The sequence below is a fragment of the Cervus canadensis genome, chromosome 10 (assembly GCF_019320065.1).
Source record: "Cervus canadensis isolate Bull #8, Minnesota chromosome 10, ASM1932006v1, whole genome shotgun sequence".
Lineage (NCBI taxonomy): Eukaryota > Metazoa > Chordata > Mammalia > Artiodactyla > Cervidae > Cervus > Cervus canadensis.
In genome coordinates, this window is record NC_057395.1 from 60,400,218 (window position 1) to 60,419,622 (window position 19,405).

The window sequence follows — 19,405 nt, forward strand, 5'->3', positions numbered from 1 at the left end:
AATATACTAAATATCCCAGGAACCCACCACCCAGAATTAACAAATGTTCACATTTTGTCACGTTTGTTTCCATTTTTTTGAAAAATACAATTACTAAAAGTAACAGATAACATTGAAGCCTCCCCACCCTATATCCATCTTAGTTCTGTTTCTCTCCCTCCCCAGAGACAATCTCTGTCATGAATTATAGCTCTTCCTGTCTGTGCCTTTAAAAATGTGTTACATATATATGTGGGTGCATAAACAATACCCAAAATTGTCTGTCGTGTTTTAAAGATCTACATAAATGCTGTCTAACTGTGAGATTCGGCGGCAGTTTCATTTTCCCCTGCCTTGTTATCATTAAGTTGTCAGAATCTAGCCAGAATAAGACACAGAGCTCTAGTTTATTCTTTCTAAGTGGAGGATTCCAGGAGGGGACCATCCTGCCCTACTTCTCATTCCCCCTGATGTTGAACATTCAGGTTGATCCAGGGCTTCATGACAACAAACAACACTGCTGGGGCCAGCCTGATGTGTGGTCTTGGGCTCATGTACAGGTGTTTCTAGGGGGAAACACCAAGAGGCTGAGTGGCTGTCCCAAGGGGCAGTTTTGTGTATGAGGAGGATTGAGGCATGGAAATGTCACCCAGGGGGTCTGGGGCAGAGAAGAGAGAAGAAAGAATCGGTTCTGCTGACCTTCCAGCTCCGTCTAGATCCAGGGCCACTGTCACCTGTTCTCAGCTGCAGGAGGGCAAAGATTCTCCTCCGCCTTATTCACTACGCCTGACACTTAGTATATGCTCCAACAATAGGAGCATGCATCTTTTTTGTTTTGTTTCGCTTTTCAGTTTTTTTGGGTTTTTTGGGGGTTTTCTTTTTGCCTCCCCTCACAGCTTGAGCAATCTTAGTCCCCCAACCAGGTATTGAACCTGGGCCCTCAGCAGTGAAAGAACAGAGCCCTAACCAACAGATAGCTGGGAAATTCTCAGAAGCATGAATCTTTTAAAAAAATGTTTGGATAGCAAATGTTTTAGTTTATTTTTATAGTCTACTTTTCTGTGCACGTTTTATTTAACATAATTAGTAAAATGCTGCATATACAATTTTTATCCCACTTATTTGCTTAGTATTACATTGCAAGCATTTTTCCATGTCATTAAAACATCCTCAAATTTTTAATGACTGAGTAATATTCCACTGTTTGGAGGCACTATAATTTGTTTTAACCATCCTAGCAAAGCACTTTTAGGTAGCTTGCAATTTTTTTAAAGTATTTTGATGTGGACCATTTTTAAAGTCTTTATTAAACTTGTTACAGTATTGCTCCTGTTTTGTATTTTGGTTTTTTGGCAGCGAGGCATGTGGATCTTAGCTTACCAAACCCGCACCCCCTGCATTGGAAAGTGAAGTTTTAACCACTGGGCTGCCAAGGAAGTCCATAGTCTGAAATTTTTAAAACTTTTTTAGGTGAAATTCATATAACATTATAAAATGAACCATTTTTAAGTGAACAATGCAGTGGGGCATTCAGTATGTTCAGTGGGTTGTGTGATCAGCACCTCTGTGTAGTTCTAAAACATTTTCATCATCCCAGAAGGAAACACCATAGTCAGTTATTCCCCTTCCTCCCTCCCCTCAGCCCTTGGCAGCCACCAACCTGCATTTTGTATCAATGGGTTCATTTACTCTGGATGTTTCAGATAAATGGAATTATATAATATGTGACCTTTTGTGACTGGCTTCTTTCAAGGTTCATCCACATTAAATACTGACACATTTAATTCCTTTTATGGCTGAATAGTATTTCATTGTATGTATGTTCTATGATTTGTTTATTCACTCATCTGTAGATGGAAATTCAGGTTGTTTCCACCTTTTGACTACTGTGAATGGTGATGCTGTGAGCATGCCTGTACATACATTTGAGCACCTGTTTTCAGTTCCCTTGGGTATATACTTAGGAGTAGAATTTCTGGGTCATATAGTAACTCCATGTTTAACTTTTGAAGAATCACCAAATTATATTCCACTACTTTACATTCCCACCAGCAATGTACAAGAGTTCCAGTTTCTCCACCCTGTGGTCAACACTTGCTATTTTCCTTTTCAAAAATTATTATTAAAACCATTATTCATTAAGCATGAGTCTCAATCTCACTCCAACCAGGCTGCTGTCTGGGGGCCTCTTACCCCAGAGGGTGAGGAGAGAGTTGTCTGCATTCAGAGGACTGGTCAGGGCTTGGACTTTAAACTATTTTAGAAAGTTAAGTCCCATGAGGACACAGACATATCTGTCTCCAAAAGTACTGTATCTCTAACCCTGGCACCTGAGACATAGTAGGGCCTCAAAAATACAGAACTGAGGGGTGTTGAACACTCCCTCCCCTCCTTTGCCTGACATATTTCAGCAAATATGTGTGTTTCAGTTGGCCTCACACAACTCTGCTGCTGCTGCTAAGTCGCTTCAGTCGTGTCTGACTCTGTGCGTCCCCATAGACGGCAGCCCACCAGGCTCCCCTGTCCCTGGGATTCTCCAGGCAAGAACACTGGAGTGGGCTGCCATTTCCTTCTCCAATGCATGAAAGTGAAAAGTGAAAGTGAAGTCACTCAGTCATGTCCGACTCGTAGTGACCCCATGGACTGCAGCCTACCAGGCTCCTCCATCCATGGGATTTTCCAGGCAAGAGTACTGGAGTGGGGTGCCATTGCCTTCCCCGGCCTCACACAATGATTCTTCTGAAATATGCGCTAACATTTAAAGTCAAGAGAGCTCATAGAAATCTGAATTTCTGTCTTCTCTGGAACAACTAGAAGAGCTGGGGCTAGAACCTTGGTCTCCTGTGCTCTGCTGCTATCCACTCATCGTAGCGTGGGTGATGCTGAGCGGGGTTGCCCTGTAGACTGCCCCTGAACCGTCCAGTTTGCAGCACCCTTGCCTGGACTCCCTACCCCATGTGGGTAGCCCTGTGGGCCCCTATAGCTTATTTGAGTTCTCAAACCCAGTCCTAAAATCATGACAAGGCCTCCCTTTTTATAGAAAAGAAATGTCAGGTCCAGAGAGGATAAGTAACTTTCTCAAAGTTACAGAGTAAGTTAATGGTACAATCTCTTAGCCTCTGTCTTTCTAAGCCACCCCCCACCACAGCGCTTTGATACCCCAGGCCATTTCTCCAGTTTCCTCCACCCCAGGACTGGGAGTTTTAGTATGTAATTCCAGAGGCATGGGTAAGGACACAGAAGAAACCCTTGCTTGAATATAAAATGTGTCCTGTTCTTGGCCAGTGGCTATGGTCACACAGGCTGCACCCTCTGGGTGGTCCTGCCCTGCGCTGGGCCTTGTAACAGTCCTCATCCTGACCTACGACACCTACCTGAGATCTCACCATCACCATGAAATCCTTTGGTCCAGGAGACTTAGGTGCAGCCAAGAGAATAGGAGACCTTCCCTCAACTCTGCCAGAGACATGAAGAACCATAGACAGAGCACTGGAGAAGGGAATGGCCACCACCCCAGTATTCTTGCCTGGAGAATCCCATGGACAGAGGAGCCTGGCGGGCTACAGTCCATAGCATCGCAAAGAGTCGGTCATGACCGAAGCCACTTAGCCCACATGCATGCAGACAGAGCACTCCGGGAGGCCTGGGTTTGAGTGCCAACATTGCCTCATACAAGTTGTGACGCATCAGACAAATTCTTTCACTCCCTGAGTCTCAATTTCCTCATCTAAAAAATGAAGATAAGATAATGCCTCACAATTCATGCAAAATGGTATTCCTTTTATGTTAACACACACAAAAAAATGATACTGCATGTTTTCTATGAGTGTATATGTGTCAGCCTGTTTCCCCAGAAGCAGACCCTAGAAGAGATGTCAAGTGCATTCACTGTTTAGTTTATTTGGGATTTGATCCCAGAAAACCCTGTAGGAGAATGCGGAAGCAAGACAGAGAAGAGAAGTGAAAGTGAAAGTCACTCAGTCTTGTCTGACTCTTTGCAACCCCATGGACAGTTCATGGAATTCTCCAGGCCAGAATACTGGAGTGGATAGCCTTTCCCTTCTCCAGGGGATCTTCCCAACCCAGGGATCGAACCCAGGTCAGCAGACAATAAAGATGTGATCAAGTCAGTCCCATTGTCGGCACCTGGAGCTCAGTTCAACTGGGAGTGCTGGGAGCCACTGAGGCAGCTCAAGAGGTAGAGGAACTGGGATACTTATCTGCCTGATCCTGTCAGTCACAGCTGATGGGGATGAGGTTTGCTCCCACGGGCTGACAATACTCTAGCACTTCCACTTGCCAGGCTTATGGGCAGAGCAGGCCCCAAGGACCACAGAGAAATCTGCTAGATGAAGAGATGCAGGTCCTGGCAGTTGGACATCCAGCGAGTGTTCAGAAGGGTGAACAGCTGAGCAAGGGGGCGGGGCACTGACATATATTCTTTAATATAATATGCAAATACATGAGAAGAGGCTACCTGGGCGGGGGTGGTAAATGGAGGGATGGCCGTGGAGGGCCTGGAAAGGGTACCTTACAGGCCTTATTCCAAAGGTGCCTTAGATTTAGCTTTATTGTTTTCATTTTTAACAAGGACGATGTAGTGTTTTACTAGGTGATGAAAGGTAATTTTAAAAACAAAAATGCATACCATCCAAAACAGAAAAGAATAGGCTCTGTCAACAATAAAAAAGAAAGTGTAAAAGGGTCAGAGCACACGATGGAAACTTTGAAGTTTCCATTTGAGGGGGTCAGATTTGGGGGCAGCTGGCCTCAGAGCACGGTGGGAGGCTGAAGTGAAAAATTGTCCCTTGGGCGAACTGGCCACCACGTCCTTTTGGAAGGGGGTCACCTTCACTCGGCTCCAATCAAGGAAAGACTTTGCTCCTCTCCAAGCAAAGATAAGCAAACATGGACCATCCTTCTCAGTTTAAACACACATTTGTGACTATTGTTTAAAAGGAGAAATCTAGGGCACCCTGGCAGCTAAGAGCATTTCATTCAGTTAGTCAGGTCCTTGGAGAAGGTGACTCTCAGAAACTGATTAGAGGGAATGCCTGTAGAAGAAGCTAGGAGAGGCTAGGAGAGGTATCCTATAAGATAGTAAGGCACTGTTCAGTCACTCAGTCGTGTCTGACTCTGCGACCCCATGGACTGCAGCATGGCAGGCTTCCCTGTCCTGCACTATCTCCTGGAGTTTGCTCAAATTCATATCCGTTGTGCTGATGATGCCATTCAACCATCTCATTTTCTGCTGTGCTCTTCTCCTTTTGCTTTCAATCTTTCCCAGCATCAGCGTCTTTTCCAGTGAGTCAGTTCTTCGCATCAGGTGGCCAAAGTATTGGAGCTTCAGCTTCAGCAGCAGTCCTTCCAATGACTATTCAGTGTTGATTTTCTTTAGGATTGACTGGTTTGCTCTCCTTGCTGTCCAAGGAATTCTCAAGAGTCTTCTCCAGCACCACAGTTCAAAAGCATCAATTCTTCGGGGCTCGCCTTCTTTATGGTCCAGCTCTCACATCCATACATGAATACTAGCAAGGCATGTCTGACTCCAAATGAAAGAAGGAGAGAGGAAAGAAGGGAAGAAGCAAGGGAAGGAAGGTAGAGATGTCTTAGACTGCAGGGCAGTTCTAAGGAAGGTTGGCAAGGCTGTCAAGGAGGTTCCATCAGAGGTCCCCTGGCATGGGCCTGCCTCAGTACCCCTGCCACACTCAGTCACTGGGTGGGAGCAGCCCAAGGCAACAGTGATAGTCTTCAAGCACAACAGCTGGGGCCACTGGTCAATTCTGCCCTCTGCATTTGGAGATCTGAGAGGCTCATCCTTGCGGTCACCACATTAGATGGTGGCTAAAGCCATGAAGAATATAGCTGGGAAGGGGCCAGAAAGTGATAGGAGTTGGGGACAGTGCTCCTATCTTAGCCAGGGGGATAAGAGAAGACCCTGCTGAGAAACTAAGATCTGCAAGAAGACCTGGGTGAAGAGAAAGAGGCTTTCTGGGTAATGAATGTTCCAGAAAGCAGCCTGTGCAATAGCCCTGAGGTAGAAACATGGTTGGTGAGTTGAGGAATAGCAAGAGGCTAGTGTGGCTGAAATGAAAAAATCAAGGGAGGGCTGGAGGAGACAGGACTGTGAGGTTGAGGGGACCCCAGGTCATGGAGCCTTGCCAGCCATAGAGGGGACTTGGACTCTTACTACAAGTAAGATGGCAGCCCGGGGATATTTTGAGCAAAGGAGGGACGTGATCTGACTTATATTTTTAAAAGCTCATTTATCTGTAAGAGGCAGAAAGGGCATTCAAACCCATCTCTTTCTGGCTTCAAGTGTTAGTTGCTCAGTCATGTCCAACTCTATGTGATCCCACGAACTATAGCCCACCAGGCTCCTCTATCCACGGAATTCTCCAGGCAAGAGTACTGGAGTGAGTTTCCATGCCCTTCTCCAGAGGATCCTCCGGACCCTATATTTTTCCAAACTTTCCTGCCCTCTGCCTACCTTAAAGATAAAAGTATTCTAAGGAGGCTTACAAGTGCCCTTGAGTTCTGGAGTTGATCAGGTGACCCAGAGGTAACATTGAACACGCTAAAAATTTACTACTTGTTTGGAGCAAGTGGTTGGAACACATACATCTCAGAGCCAACCTTCTGACTGAGTCGGGCAAATGACCAAAGACCTGACTTCCTCTTTCCTATGTTGCTCGGTCACTTGCTGTTGTGTAAACCAAGGCATGACACCCGCCCTTTCTGGGTATTTGCAAAATCAAAGTTTTGAGCTCTTGATCAGAAAGAAGCTGACAGTTGGAAAAGGGAAGAGATGGAGAGTCAGAGGTGACCCCTAAATGTCCATTATGGATAGCAGTCACTTGGAGGTTTGGCTGGTTCATTCAGAAGAATCAAGGAACCTGAGGAGAGGGAGCTATGTGCTCCTGAAAACTCTTCGGGGACTTGGTCCCCAACAGTGGAAGGTTTTTCCCTCTGCCCTCATGACTGAGCTATTCTGAGAAGGGAAATTTCCTCTAAATGGACAATCTTGAGCCCTGGGCCCCTGGTGGTCTGCCTTCCTAAACTTCCTGTTTGGGTTGCTCATCTCCACCCCCTCCTGCTTTCCCTGCTGTAGCCTCTGAGGCTGACCCAGTGGAGAATGGGAGGCAGGAGAGCTGGGTTCTTGCTCTACCTGCCACTGACCACCTAGGGATCTCTCTGCTGTGGGCCTCCATTTCCCCATCTGACAGATGGGTTCATATATATGAACAGCCTAATCCATGTCAGGCCCTTTCTAGGCATGGCTTCAGTGCCACCAACTTCATACTCCACACACCCGCACCCGCTCTAATGGGTCTAGTACCCTCTTTACTTTCTTCTCTCAAAACTTCCTATTAAGGCAATCTTTGCTGTAAGCCATTTACACCTGAGTATGAATTTCAATCCTTTGTAAGAATTTCCTTTGCACTCAGCAGGACTCTTTGAGGTTCAAGGGCACATAAATCCAACTTAAACTGGCTCAAGCAGAAAAAGAAGGATATTGGAAAGCCCATAAGCATATCAGCTTCATAAAGGGTTGAAGAATCTGTATTTCCTCATTTCTAGGCTCTGCTTTGCAACAGCAAGCCTCTTTTCCAGCCAAATGGATGATTCTCATTGGCCAGAACTGAGTCACATGCCCAACTCTGCTTCTATTACTGCAAGTCTGATTGGCCAGACTTCATAACAGACCCATTCCTACAGTCAGAGGTTGAAGTCAGCTCTGCTACAGTCCAGGAATTGAGAATGGGAGAGGAGTGGTTCCCAAAGAAAATTGAGGAGCTATTGTCAGAAGGAGGAGCAGATGCTACCCAAGAAAGAACTATAGCTGTCCCCTTCAGAGAACTAATCACCCGACATCTCATCTCATATTTGGGGAAACTGAGGCCTAGAGAAAGGCTGGGACTTGCCTGAGGTCACACAACGAGTTTGCGGCAGAGGTGGGACTAAACTCCAGGGCTCCTCGCCCCCAGCCCTCAGAAGCCACTGCTTGAGCCTAAAAGCTCCTAGGAAACCACCTGCCACCCACTCCACAGGATGCTCAGGCAGGGTTCTGAGAGTTCAGGAGGAGTCTCTGAGGTCTCTGTGGCCAGCATGGTGACCATGGGAAACAGTCAGCCCAAGCAAGCTGAACTTTCTTGTTTCCCTACCACGCAGTGCCTGCAGAAGCCGAGGGGACGGGGAGCTGGTTTCAGGTCCCAGAGGTTTGGCAGTGAGCTGAGGAAGTATCTTTGCTGGGGGTCAGCTGTTCTAAGTTAATGTGTGGCCAGGCAAGCCACTGCTGCTCTCAGGGCCTGGTCTTGAGTCAGATTAGACAAGAAACATGTGTTTTCCGAAATTTCAAAGAGCCTTTCAAATCCCTGTCCCATAGGACCTCAGGCCAAGCCTGAGAAGCAAGTGCCTCCTGTTATAAAGGGGCGGGGGAGGGGAAATGGGGCTCAGAGAGGGCAAGAGCCTTACTCAAGGTCACGCAGCACTCAGTGGAAGAACTGGGATCCAAAGCCAAGTATTCAGACCCCAAGCTTGGCCTTCCCTCCACTACATTGGTGGGTCTCAAATTTCAGTGTGATAAGACTCCTAAAGAATTGTTTGAAATGCAGATTCTACGCCTTCATCCCCAGAAACCCTAGTTCATTCAATTCAGAGTGTTGCCTGGAATAGTCAAGAGTCAGTGAGGACTCTTTGGGTACAAGTGGCAGAAATCCAACTCAAACTGGCTTAGGCAAAATTGAGAATTTACTTGCTTGTGAATTAGAAAAATTCTGAGGTTGAAAAGTTTTGGGCATAGCCAGATCCAGGTATTCAAACATGTCTTCAGGAATCACTTTGTCTCCATTGCTCAGCTCTGCTGTCCTCTGTGATGGCTTCCCTCTAAGGCAGTCCCTCCCTTCATGATGTCAGAATGGCTCCCAAGAGCTCCAGTTTCCTACATTCACACCTGAATCTATACTCACATCTATACCTACATCTACATCCATTTTCATATCCACAGCCACGTACATCCACATCTATACCTACACCCATATCAACAGCTACGTCCACATTCACACCCACATCTACAACAATGTTTATAGAAAGAGAGTGCTTTTTCCCTAATTTTCCCAGCAAAACCCCAGGGCAGACTCCGCCTCGGATAAGATCACATACACACCTATAACTGAACCAACCACCGTTGGTTGTCAGGAGGACATGGAATTTCCTAATGAGCTGGTCCTGTATCAAGTTGTCAATCCCTGAAGACAAGGGAGGGGTTAGTCCCCCAGAAGCCCCACTGAAGGCTGGGTTCCTAGGGAATATCCAGCCACGGTTATCAGAAGAGGGCTGGATGCTGTGGAAGCAAGAGCAAAAAATATTCATCATGCCCAATTCTCAACTAGAATGATCACACAAATCACCTGGGCCTCGTAATGTACGTTCTGATTTGGGAGGTGGGGCCTGAGGTTCCTCATTTCTAACAGCTCAAATAGGATGATGCTGCTGGTTTCCATGCTGGCCATGCTCCGCTGAGTAACCAGGCACTCTGTTACATTTCTAACTCACTTCGAGCCACTCTGTGGTCTCCACCCTGCAGAGAGGCCCTGGGTTATACAAACTTCTTCCCTCGGCCTCTCCCCACCCCATCCCATGGTTCTGAAACCCAGCCAAACACCAGCATCACCTATTTGGGAAAAAGTGAAAGTTGCTCAGTCCTATCTGACTCTTTGCGGCCCCATGGACTATATAGTCCATGGAATTCTCCAGGCCAGAATACTGGAGTGGGTAGCCTTTCCCTTCTCCAGGGGATCTTCCCAACCCAGGGATCGAACCCAGGTCTCTCACATTCCAGGCAGATTCTTTACCATCTGAGCCACCAGGAAAGCCCAAGAATACTGGAGTGGGTGGCCTATCCCTTCTCCAGCAGATCCTCCTGACCCAGGAATTGAACTGGGGTCTCCTGCATTGCAGGTGGATTCTTTACTGAGCTATCAGGGAAGCCCATTTGGGAACCACTTGTCAACATATAGGGGTTTCCCTTGTGGCTCAGCTGGTAAAGAATCTGCCTCCGATGCTGGGGACCTGGGTTCATCCCTGGGTTGGGAAGATCCTATGAAGAAGGGAAAGGCTACCCACTCCAGTATTCTGGCCTGGAGAGTTCCATGGACTATATAGTCCATGAGATCACAAAGAGTCATCCACGACTGGACTTTTTTTTTTTTTCATTTTGTCAACATATTGACAAAGTGAGCGACTTTCACTTGTCAGCATATTGCAGACTCAGCTGTCAAATCACTGTCCCCTGTGTTCTTTGGTAACCTTTATAAGAGGATCCACATAATAATACTCTTTTGCATTTAGTGCTCAAAAAATTTGTTTCTGTCAGTAAATTGCCATGCTTCCCGGGTTTTATGTTAACAATGTACAATTTCCCTTTTTATCTTGGCTAGTAGGAAGCTCAGAGATAAATCTAGTTCCCAATGGCAGAAACAGTAGCACCCCAGGCTTCTGATTCAATCATCTTTCCTTTCAAATGGTGCAACAGAACCCTTTTTGAGTCTTAAAGTGCTCTGTACATGGTTTATTATCATAAGCCTCCTCAAATTCTCTTTGAAAGACAGTGCTTCTATGAAACATTCTTGGATTTCCCCAAATCTTTATTGAAATCCCTCCCTCTCTTCAAAATTCAACTGATTATCCTGCCGCTCAATTATTATACACAGGTTGTTTTTACTATGAACAAAGTAACATGTATATGTTAGTGAAAGAACCTGGATATGTATTAGATTCACAAAATGGCTTGATATTATATATGTCTTGCAGGTTGTTTTTCTCACTCAACAAGTATTTTAGAAGTCTTTGCATGGCTCTGACTGTCTTTGCCAATACCTCACAGCTCCTTGGGAACATAATTTTGAACGTAATTTTGTGTGTCTAGTCTTTACATCCCAGCTGGAGCAGGAGCCAGGAGCCAGGTTCAGATGCTTTTATCTTCGACTGACTACAGAAAGCATGGGCTCTGGGCACACATTTACTCACTGACCACGTGACATGTGACCATGTGACATGTGACCATGTGACACTCCTACTGTGTGCCAGCAAGGTGCTGAGTTGAGCACCAAGGAACAGAGACATGAGCAGGACCCGTCTCTGGGGTGCTGCTGTGATGGCAATGTTCTATATCTGCACTGCTGAGTAGATAGCTTCAGCCACAGATAGCTCTCTCTTTTTAATATTTATTTATTTCTTTGGTCGGGTCTTAGTTGCAGCATGCAGGATCTTAGTGGTAGCATGCAGGGATCTTCAGCTGTGGCATGTGGGATCTAGTTCCCTGGCCAGGATTCCAACCCAGGCCGCCGTGCATTGGGAGCACAGTGTCTTAGCCAGTGTGGACCTGGACCACAAGGGAAGTCCTCACAGACAGCTCTTGAGCACATGAACCATGGCAAGTCCTAGCTGAGATGTGCTGTACATGTAAAAAACACGCTGAGATATGAAGACTCAACATTAAAAAAAAAAAAGAATATAAAGTATCTCATTGATCATTTTATGTTGATCACATTAATAATAATTTTGACATATTGGGAAAAGTAATACATCTTAAAATTAATTCCCTCGTTTCTTTTTACCTTGAAAAAACACGGCTATGGAAAATTTTAAATTATATACATGGCTCAAATTACATTGCTGTGTCTAGTGGTCATGAAAATGAGCATTTCAGAGGCCACTCCAAGCCAAGCAGTGGAGTGGTTTTCTTGGTTTAGGGGGAAATCACATTTTATGCAAATTTGACTCTTGCCCATATACCACTTAAAAAAAATACTTCATTGTGCAAAAATTGAACTAACAGGAATTCCCTATTTTAAGAAATTAACTTCTCAAGTATTATGTCTCTAAACTTGAGGGCCAAAGGACTTGCAAACAGTGTTCCCCCAGGGCAGGGCCACATCTGCCAGTAAATGGAAATGATATGATTAGCACTTCTGTAGAACTTACTGTGTGGCAGATGCCTTCAGACTTCCAACTCACTCTGTGCTCACCACCACCCTGGATCATGTGTTTATGTGTTAGGAGACCTACTCCTCAAGACCCTGTGGCCACGTTGAGTATGTAAGTTGATGATGTAAGGAATACCAAATACATGCTCAGAGAGGTGGAGGAAGATGCCCTACCTCCCACAGCCATCCTCTTCCCAGATCACTCTTAACTTAATCAAAATATATGAAATGGAATATGATTTTCTGTCATACAAAACCTCACAATAAGCTGTTTTATTTCCCACAACTGTAATACATACTTATCACAAGCCAGAGAGGTAATGGTTTTCATTTTCAGTTCATATGAGTATGTTATAAAACAGTGATTAATTGCAATAACTTTTCAAATTAATGATCCAGCGCTCCAGGAGTCTGGATCAGTTCCTTACTTTATTTGAAAAAGGAGAATGAAGCAGAAACCGCTTAAGTCTTAAGGTGGTAAACTGTTCCCAACTCCCACCAGGACAGACAAAAACATCCTTGTAAATGAAAAGAATCTTTAAAAAAAATAAGTAAATAATTCCCATAAACCTAGGAATTTGGGTTTTTTTCTTAAGCCACAAACACATGTTCATTCTAACAAGATAAGTACAACTGCTTTAGAAGAAAATTGCAATTGTGCAGAGATGAGGAAAACAATTACTTCCTTATGTGACTTCTCAGCAAACACGGGCACATTTTGAGAAAAGAATAAAAGGTTTCTACCACTTTAACAATGAAGTTTTGACTCTGATCAGATCAATGTGTTTTCTTTAAGTGTCTTTAAATTTTATAAATCCATCAGCAAAGTCCGTCAGCTCTACCTCCAAAATATCTAAGTTGATGATCCAAGGGATACCAAAATGTCTCCTGACCCTTTCTGTTCCTTACCCCCTCAGTAGCCACCACCCCAGGCCAGGCCACCATCAAGCATCTCGAGCCTGGACTTCTGACCTATTCTCCAAAGGCTGTACTCCAACGAGCAGCGGAACAGCTGACAGGGTTATTTAAAGTGTAGATTGACTCCTGTCATCCTTCTACATGAAACTTTTCCTGGTTTCTCATCAGCCTTAGAATGCAATCCAAATTCCTCACCACTGTAAAGATGGGGCAGCCTCGTGGTATACTCTCTGCTCCCTCCTGCCTGTGATCTCCAGCCACACTGGCCTCCTTTCAGTGCCTGATTCTCTTCAAGCACATTCCAGCCTCAGGGCCTTTGCACTCACTGTTTGCACTCACCTGCTGGGAACACTGTTCCCTCAGAGTGTTACATAACTGACTCCTTTGTGTCAGTTAGGCCCCAGGTCCAATACCTCCTGAGAGAGGCCTTCCCCAACCACCCTGTCTAAAGAGGCCCCGCATGGCTGTTCCCTATCAGCATCTTCTTTGAGCATCTCCACACGTTTCACTAACTAAATTTATCCTGTTAATTATTTGCTACCTGTTCTTTATCTGTGTCTCGCATCCATCTCCAGGGTGAGCTCCAATAGGGGCGTGAACTTGCTTGTCTTAGTCATGATTTAGCAAACTGCTCAGTAGGGAATTCCCTGGTGGACCAGGGGTTTGATCCCACGCCTCCACTGCAGGGGGCATGGGTTCAATCCCTAACTGGGGAACTAAGATCCCATATGCCATGTGGTGCAGCCAAAACAAATACATAAATAAAAATGTAAAGAAAGAAAAGTGCTCAGTAAATGTTTACCCAGTAAATGAATGAATGAATGAATGATCAAATAAATCCATGAGAGAAAGAAGGGAAGGAAGTAAAAGAGGGAAGGAGGGAGGAAAGAAGGAAGCTGTTACAAGGCAATTATAAAGTGATATGAGGGGATGGTGACTTGATTGTTTGAGCCACATTATGTGACCTGGTCTCTATCATTTAATATAAATTAACTTATTATATATGAGAGTATAGTCTTACTGTTGGCTCGGAGCCTGACTCTAGACTATTTCCCCACCCACGTACTTTCTCATCCTCCCAATACCCTGAGAGTAGGCTGCATTATTATCCCCATTTCGCTGATGAGGAACTGAGACTAGGGAGCGGGGGGAGTGATACGTGAGCAGTTGGTGTGGGGGCGGGGGGAGGGACCAAGCATCAGCTCAGGCTTTCTGCCCCCAGAGTGTATTGAATTTCAATGATCATCACAATTTATTCTCTCAATAAACTTCCTGTCGCCGGGGTCCTTGGTAGCATGACTTTGACAACTTGTCAGCTCTGTGTGGGTGCGTGGCAGACGTGGATATGGGGAAGTCCAGAGATGACAAGGGCAGAGTGAGCTCCATTAGGTGAGGGTGAGGTAGGGGTCTGACACGGGGAGGGGAGCCAGCCTGGCGACAGGGTGTCTCAAGCCCAGCATCAAAGAACTCCCCCTTGCAGGGATCAGAGCAAGCTGGGCTCATCTCCCTTCTCTCTACCGCAGGATGGGGTGCGTGAAGTCCAAGTTCCTCCGGAATGGAGGCAAGGTCTCAAAAACCGAGTCCAACACCAACCCACACAACCCCGTGTATGTGCCGGATCCCACGTCCTCGGGCAAGCGGGTGAGTAGGGGATGAAAGGGGACACCGGCGGCTATCCGGGGCTGCCCCATGCTGCCCCAAGCTGCTCTCACAGTTGCCTGTTCTCCCAAGGGTGAGCAGGGTGAGTTTGGGGTGAAATGGAGCTGACCGGTCACCAGCAGCGCCGTGACTCCCCAGGATATGCCAGCACCGAGCACCTGGGGCAAGGGCATCACTGCTTCTTGTCCCGCTGCCCAGGCCTTGGCCCCTCAGCCTGGGTGACCACGTCCCAGGGGGTATGGCCAGCCTTCCCACCTGGGCAGTACCAGGAATCAGTGCTGAGGGTAATGAGTGAGCAGCTGAGTCACAACAGCAGTTGAAGAAATGACGGTAATGATGACAGCATCAGTATCATGGCGATAACTGTAATAACAATGGTAGTAATAATAGTAACAACAATACTAGTGGGAGTATAATAGCAATGGAGGTAGGAACTACAGCACAGAGTCGATGAGAGAAGTGGTCATCCTAGCAAAGGTGTCTGCTCACTTCTGCTACACTTACATACAGAGCTTACGATGAGCCGAGTACCATCCTAAGTGCAAGACGCTTATTAACACCTTTAATCCTCACAATAATGCTCTTGTGGGCCACAAGTTGTTTTATACCCATTTTAGAGATGAGATGCAGACATTAAATGACATGCTGAAGGCTACATGGTTAGTAGGGATTCAAACTCAGCACATGTTCCGGTGTCCCAGAGGTAGGAACAAAGTCACAGAGGCAGAGCCAACTGCTAGTGAGAGGAGCAGTAGTCATGTGGCGTTAGTGAGGGCCTGGGGGCGGTAGTTGCCACAGAAGTCACCCTACTAGTCATGGTAGTTGTGATGGTTCAAAGAGCAGTAACAATAGTAACAGTGGAGGTTACAGTAGTAGTGCTAGTAACGGGGCTGACAGTGCGGCTACTGCTGTTAAGAGCAGCAGTAACAGTTGTAATGAGCATTATTGTTCTTTGAAAAATCTCCTATGGTCTGGGCACTGGAGTGAGCTGTTTCTGTATCATTAATTCTCACCAAAAGCCGTGAGGCTGGAGTTAATGCTTCTTATAGCCAGGGTGACAGAGGCTCAAAGTTAAAAGGCTCCCTGGGCTCATGGTGCTGGGAGGCAGCAGAGCTGGGTCGTTCTAAACGCAACACTGGGGTTCTCTCTCCTCTGGGGTCCTTCTGTCCATCCCCTTATCTGAAGCTCTCCCGGCAAGCACAGCCTCCAGAGGCAGGGGTGCACTTCTTCCTGGGGCTCCTTAGAAAGTTCTCCCTCGTGTTGAAGGGAGGCCTGTTACCCCATAACCCTTACCCCTGGATCCTATACTGCCCCCCTCAGTCCCACCCCAAACACATCCACTACCTCTGCTCCATGAGAGCTTGTAGAGATGGAAGGCAAAGATCTTATCCCAATCCACCCTTTCCTTCCAAATCATCTTTCACACAACATGGGCTCCTGGTCTCACTTGCTTGCCCTTCTCCAGGCGTGATGCCTAGAACAGGACTAATTTTGGAAACGGGAGAAGAGGGGAATGGTCACCTCCCGTCTTCTGACACTTGACCTCCATTAATACAGCCTGAGTTTACAAGAACTTCCCACACTGGTGATGTCCTGAGGTGACATCCTAAACCCTAAGTCCCTCCCAGGTCAGCTTCTCTCCTAACTTGCGTGCCCCGGGGCCCTTTCTGTGGCCAGGGCTCCAGAGTCTCAGGTTCTCTGAGATCCCCTGACTTGTCCCCAGGGGGAAGTAGAGGTTTTCTTTCTCCCACCAGTTTTTGCCTGTTCTCTCTGAACATCAAGTTTAAGGGACATTATTATCAGCCATTCATTGCTCTGCTCATGCGGAACTTTGATTTAGCAGTAATGTAATAATTGAGAAAGGATTTCCAGGTCAAATCAGCTTGCAAAACACTGGGCCACACACTCCTTTCTGTAGGACTTCCCAGAGCTTTTATGAATCTTTGTAATGGGCTTTATACATCTCCCTAAAAAGGGTATACTTACTGTTTCCCAAACCTGTTTTTTTAAATTAGCATTTACTTATGGGTGTGACATACAAATTCATTCTCTTTGAAAATAAAAAATCACAAATTACAGTTAAAACTACAGTGTCTGCTGACCAATGCCCTCCTCCCTAGAAATACCACACCCCAGCCCAGAGGTAACAGCGGTTGTCAGTTTAGCAGGGAACCTTGCAAACCTCCTTCCATGAATTTACTCACAGCTGTACAGTATGTGTCCACAGAAATTGTTTAGGCTGTGTGGGTATGTGTTTTATACCAGCGTATCATTTTTACCATTCTGAAGAACTAGCTTTGTTTACTCAACATTGTACCTTTGAGGTCTCGCTGTGTCAGGAGTGAAGTGGCCTCCCTCGTATAAGAGCTGCTTAGAGCAGCTCCCTTAATTTGGTGCCGATTCCCCTTTGGATGGACCCTTAGGTTTTCTGTAGTGGAGCCTTTATTCATGGGCCAGCTGGTAGACCTAGGATTTCTTTAGACTTGGAAAACTCTGATCTGGACCAACCCCCCTCACTGTATGTTGAGGGGAAGGGACAAGTCAGTGTCCCCCAGTAAGTCTAAGGCAGAGCCTACAACCCTAGAGCTCTGCATCTTTGTCCTAGCTGTGCCCCTAATGTGCTGTGTTACCTGGGGCACTTCCCCAGCCCTCTCTGGGCCTCCTCCCATGACACATGGGGTTGGGATATCCTTTTTTGACACAAACCTTCCATTTCTCCACACACACTGTTGGATTCATTCTCTTCTCCCGTTTCTTCCCCACAGTGGCCTGACAGTAGCAATGGCAACCCGCCAGGGTCCACAGAGGGTAAGTAACTGGCAGGCACGTGCAGTGGAGTCTGGTGATTGTAGAGGATTAGGTTAGGTGCTTGGTGAGAACCTAAGGCAAAAATCCAAAACAGTCAAAACCACCCTTGAAAATCCCCTAATTTGCCCCCAAAGTACTTAGTACAGGCCATTGTGTTTCTATAGTGCTATTTCACAGCATGACCATAACTCCATTAGCTTTGAACTCAAGAATGCACTATGGCAAGATGCTTACTTGTATCATGAACAGACACATCAAGGGGTCCAGGGCTGGGTGCCAGGTGTTGGGGTGGGAAATACCCAGGGCTGTGGGTGTGCTCAGATCAAGCCTCACCATCCCATGTGTCTCCCTTCCCAACAGGTTCTGAGGATATCATTGTGGTTGCCCTGTATGATTATGATGCCATTCACCATGAAGACCTCAGTTTCCAAAAGGGGGACCAGATGGTGGTCCTGGAGGAGTGAGTCCCCATCCCACACCCCCTAAGACATAGCTATCTCCAACACTCAATTTTGCTCTCTTTTGTGTTTCAGTAAATAACCTGATAGGCTATATTATACTAGAGTGTAATTGACTGATGAGAATGTGATCATAATAAAGGAAGAAGGGTTTCCTTTAACCTGGGTTTTAGCCACAGTAAAGGGGCTTGTGTGCTTGCTAATGGTGCACATCCAGGCAAGGATGGACAGCTGACAGTGCTTTCCTAGGGAAGCCTTCCTTGGACTCCTATGATTAAGTGGCAGGCTTACCTAGAGAGCAGACCCTGTTGAGGTGACTTTGCATTCAGATCTGTGGATCTCTGAGTTTGCTACCTCCAATCTCCTATAATCCTCACCATCACTAGATGTAGTATCTAATATGTGCTGGGACTGTTTATGCTTGGTCAGACTCCTGAGCCCAGTCCCTTTGGCCAGCAAGCCACTGTGAGTCTGCCACAGGCACAGTCTGCCTAATATATAGTTAGTAAGGTCAAGGCCACAAGTCCAGGGAATGAGAGTAAGGCCAAAGACCTAGGACTGTGGACTGTGAATTTAGGGACAGGGCTTGATTCTAGCCCCTGGGTTGTTGTAAAGATATTTGCCTTCATCATGGGGTGGTGGTGGCCCTGCCCTTTACCCTACCCGCCTCCTGTTGTTGGGGGTATTCTAGGCCACGGCTGAGGGGTTGACCCCTTTGCTCCCTTCTGCCCCCCAGGTCTGGGGAGTGGTGGAGAGCGCGATCTCTGGCCACCCGGAAAGAGGGCTACATCCCAAGCAACTATGTCGCCCGTGTCAACTCTCTGGAGACAGAGGAGTGAGTATTCCATCTCCCTGCCCTGCAGAAGCAAGCATGAGCTGAGCCGGCCTTGCTTCCGCCTCAGGGCCTTTGCATTCACTGTCTCCCCTGCCTGGCACACTCTTCCTGGAGCTCTTTGCCTGTCTGGCTCCTGCTCATCCTTTGCGTCTCAGAGAGGCCTTCCCTGGCCACTTAGTCTCAAGCAGGTCCCCGCTGTGACTCTGTGTGACTCCCTGCTTTACTTCTGAACACTTCTCACTAGCAAAAACAATCTTGTTTCTTTGGTTGTCCCCAGTTCACTGTCTGCCTCCCCCCACTAGAATGGGAGCACATGAGGGTAGGGACATGGTCTGTCCTCTGCTGCATCTTGCACCCTTCACACAGGCTGGCATGCAGTTTGTGCTCAATGCATAGTTGTTGGATGAAGTATAACAGTTGTGCCAAGGAGGGTCCTCTGAGAGGCGAGCCAGCCCACACCTGGCTGGTCACCCCTCACATGACTCGTTCAGCCTGCCTGTGCCTGCGCCTCACTGAGCCCTGTGCCAATTGGGGGCCACCGAGCCAATGAGACATCCTCCACCCTCAAGGAGATCGCTGTAACCCCTCATTCTTTACTGCGGGCTGTTTGTGTCTACCTTGACTCAGAAAACAGACAGTTGTACTTCATCCTTCCATCCATCCATCCACCCAATCATCCGACAGACCCTTGAGCATCCACTGAACTCCCAGCTCTATTCCAGGAATACTAGGTGACTCAGGCAGGCTTCCTCCCTGGAGAT

General features: G+C 46.7%; 1 protein-coding gene across 1 annotated transcript in view; it reads left to right on the top strand.

The window, feature by feature from the left end:
• The window catches only part of HCK (HCK proto-oncogene, Src family tyrosine kinase), a 42,121-nt gene that overhangs the window by 1,950 nt on the left and 20,766 nt on the right, over positions 1–19,405 (top strand). Inside the window, exons 2-5 of the mRNA XM_043479482.1 lie at positions 14,408–14,525; positions 17,309–17,351; positions 17,712–17,811; positions 18,546–18,644. Of these exons, the coding sequence (XP_043335417.1) occupies positions 14,409–14,525; positions 17,309–17,351; positions 17,712–17,811; positions 18,546–18,644 (359 nt within the window). The 5' untranslated portion in view covers position 14,408. The remainder of the gene's footprint in view (positions 1–14,407; positions 14,526–17,308; positions 17,352–17,711; positions 17,812–18,545; positions 18,645–19,405) is intronic.